Source organism: Mesitornis unicolor, unplaced genomic scaffold (assembly GCF_000695765.1).
Source record: "Mesitornis unicolor isolate BGI_N332 unplaced genomic scaffold, ASM69576v1 scaffold50092, whole genome shotgun sequence".
NCBI classification, from domain to species: Eukaryota; Metazoa; Chordata; class Aves; order Mesitornithiformes; family Mesitornithidae; genus Mesitornis; species Mesitornis unicolor.
In genome coordinates this window covers 2,543-4,381 of record NW_010169468.1, presented here as the reverse complement: position 1 = coordinate 4,381, position 1,839 = coordinate 2,543, and the positions used below count along the sequence as shown (strand labels likewise).

The window sequence follows — 1,839 nt, the reverse complement described above, 5'->3', positions numbered from 1 at the left end:
GGGGCCGACCCGCTCTCCCCCATCATCAAGCGGGAGCCGGCCTCGCCCAGCGACAGGTACGCAGCCGTTCCTCAGGGAGCACGGCCATCCGGGCTGCTCCCATGGGGCATACATGACAGAAAACGCAGCCTCGTGCTCCCCATCCTTCTGTAGGCAGAGCCCAGGTGAGCGGAGAGCAAGGGTACCATCCCCGTCCCAGTTCTTTCTTCTCTCTTCCTGGCAGGCTGGATCCAGAGGAGAGCATTGAGGTCCAGCCAGGGCCATCCTCCGAGCCAGAGGCAGAGCAGGACGCAGAGGCCAAAGGAGAGGCAGAGGGGGAAGCCGTGCTGATGGAGGAGGACCTGATCCAGCAGAGCCTGGATGACTACGACGCAGGGAAGTACAGCCCCCGGCTGCGGGGGCCCCACGATTTTCGGTGGTGGAGGCCGAGGAGGATCCGCATCGGCTGCTGCTTCTGCGTCAGCAGCTCCAGGTCACAGGTAGGAGCCCCACAGGCAGGGTCTGCTCCCACCAACATCACAACCTGCCTGGGCGTGCGTGGGTATCGGGGTGCAGGGCTTTGGGGAAGGGGACACTGACCTCGAGAAGGGGAGTGAGAGCTGGGTCTGGAGCACCCATCCAGAGGTGGCCTGGCAGGGGGACACCCTCAGGCAGTGAAGGGTGCTGTGGCCTGGACAAGAGCAGGGAGGTGGGGCTCAGACCCTTTCTCACTCCCAGCCCCACCACCAGGCTGTTTGGGCTGTGGAGGAGTTTTTTGGATGAGTTTCCCAGCACAACTCAGCCCAGTTCCCACCCAGCGGCAGCATTCACATCTGTGTCCAGCTCCGCATCCCCTGTCCAGCATCTGCTGCTCCTTCTCTACGTGTCCAGCAGCGCTGTCCCCACAGGCCTGGCCTGCTGGCACTGCAGGACTGGACGTCACCTCTCCTCCCTACAGGTGATGCCACCGAGAGCGCCGATGACATCTTCTTCCGTAAGGCCAAGGAGGGCATGGGCGCAGACGAGGCGCAGTTCAGCGTGGAAATGCCCCTCACGGGCAAGGCCTATCTCTGGGCTGACAAGTACCGGCCCCGCAAGCCCCGCTTCTTCAACCGGGTGCACACGGGCTTCGAGTGGAACAAGTACAACCAGACCCACTACGACTTCGACAACCCCCCGCCCAAAATCGTGCAGGGTTACAAGTTCAACATCTTCTACCCCGACCTCATCGACAAGCGCTCGACGCCCGAGTACTTCCTGGAGGCCTGCCAGGACAACAAGGACTTTGCCATCCTGCGCTTCCACGCTGGGCCGCCCTACGAGGACATCGCCTTCAAGATCGTCAACAGAGAGTGGGAGTATTCCCACCGCCACGGCTTCCGCTGCCAGTTTGCCAATGGCATCTTCCAGCTCTGGTTCCACTTCAAGCGATACCGTTACCGCCGATGAGGGGCTGCGCAACTCCCCTCTGGACCCTGGTGCTGGGCATGGGGGTCTCATCCCCCTCACAGGCACTGTCCCACAGACATTCCCAAAACCTGGCCCAGCACAGGGCCTATTCCCGAGCATTTTTCCTGTCCTTGCTTATATCCTGAGGGACCCTGAGACTTTGGTACAAATAAATAAGGGTTGTTTAAGCCGGAGAATCCTGCGTGTGGGCACCCCACACTGCTTTGTACCATGCAGTTCTGCACCTCATCACCAGCCCGTACCACACTGGGCCAGCACTGGGAGCTCCTCTGGGGGCTGGGTAGTGCTGGGGGGTGTCCTCACCTTCATGCCTCTGGGATCTGTCACCCCTTCCCCGCATGCTGGCAGCCCTGTGTGCTGCCATTGCCTGTGCCAGCCCCATACCCTCCT

General features: G+C 61.7%; 1 protein-coding gene across 1 annotated transcript in view; it reads left to right on the top strand.

Moving 5' to 3' along the window:
* The window catches only part of CACTIN (cactin, spliceosome C complex subunit), a gene marked incomplete at its 5' end in the record, with an annotated part of 4,597 nt that extends 2,978 nt beyond the window's left edge, over window positions 1-1,619 (top strand). The window contains 4 exon segments of the mRNA XM_010179349.1: window positions 1-56; window positions 224-411; window positions 414-479; window positions 938-1,619. Of these exon segments, the coding sequence (XP_010177651.1) occupies window positions 1-56; window positions 224-411; window positions 414-479; window positions 938-1,428 (801 nt within the window).
* Window positions 1,620-1,839: the final 220 nt, after the last annotated feature.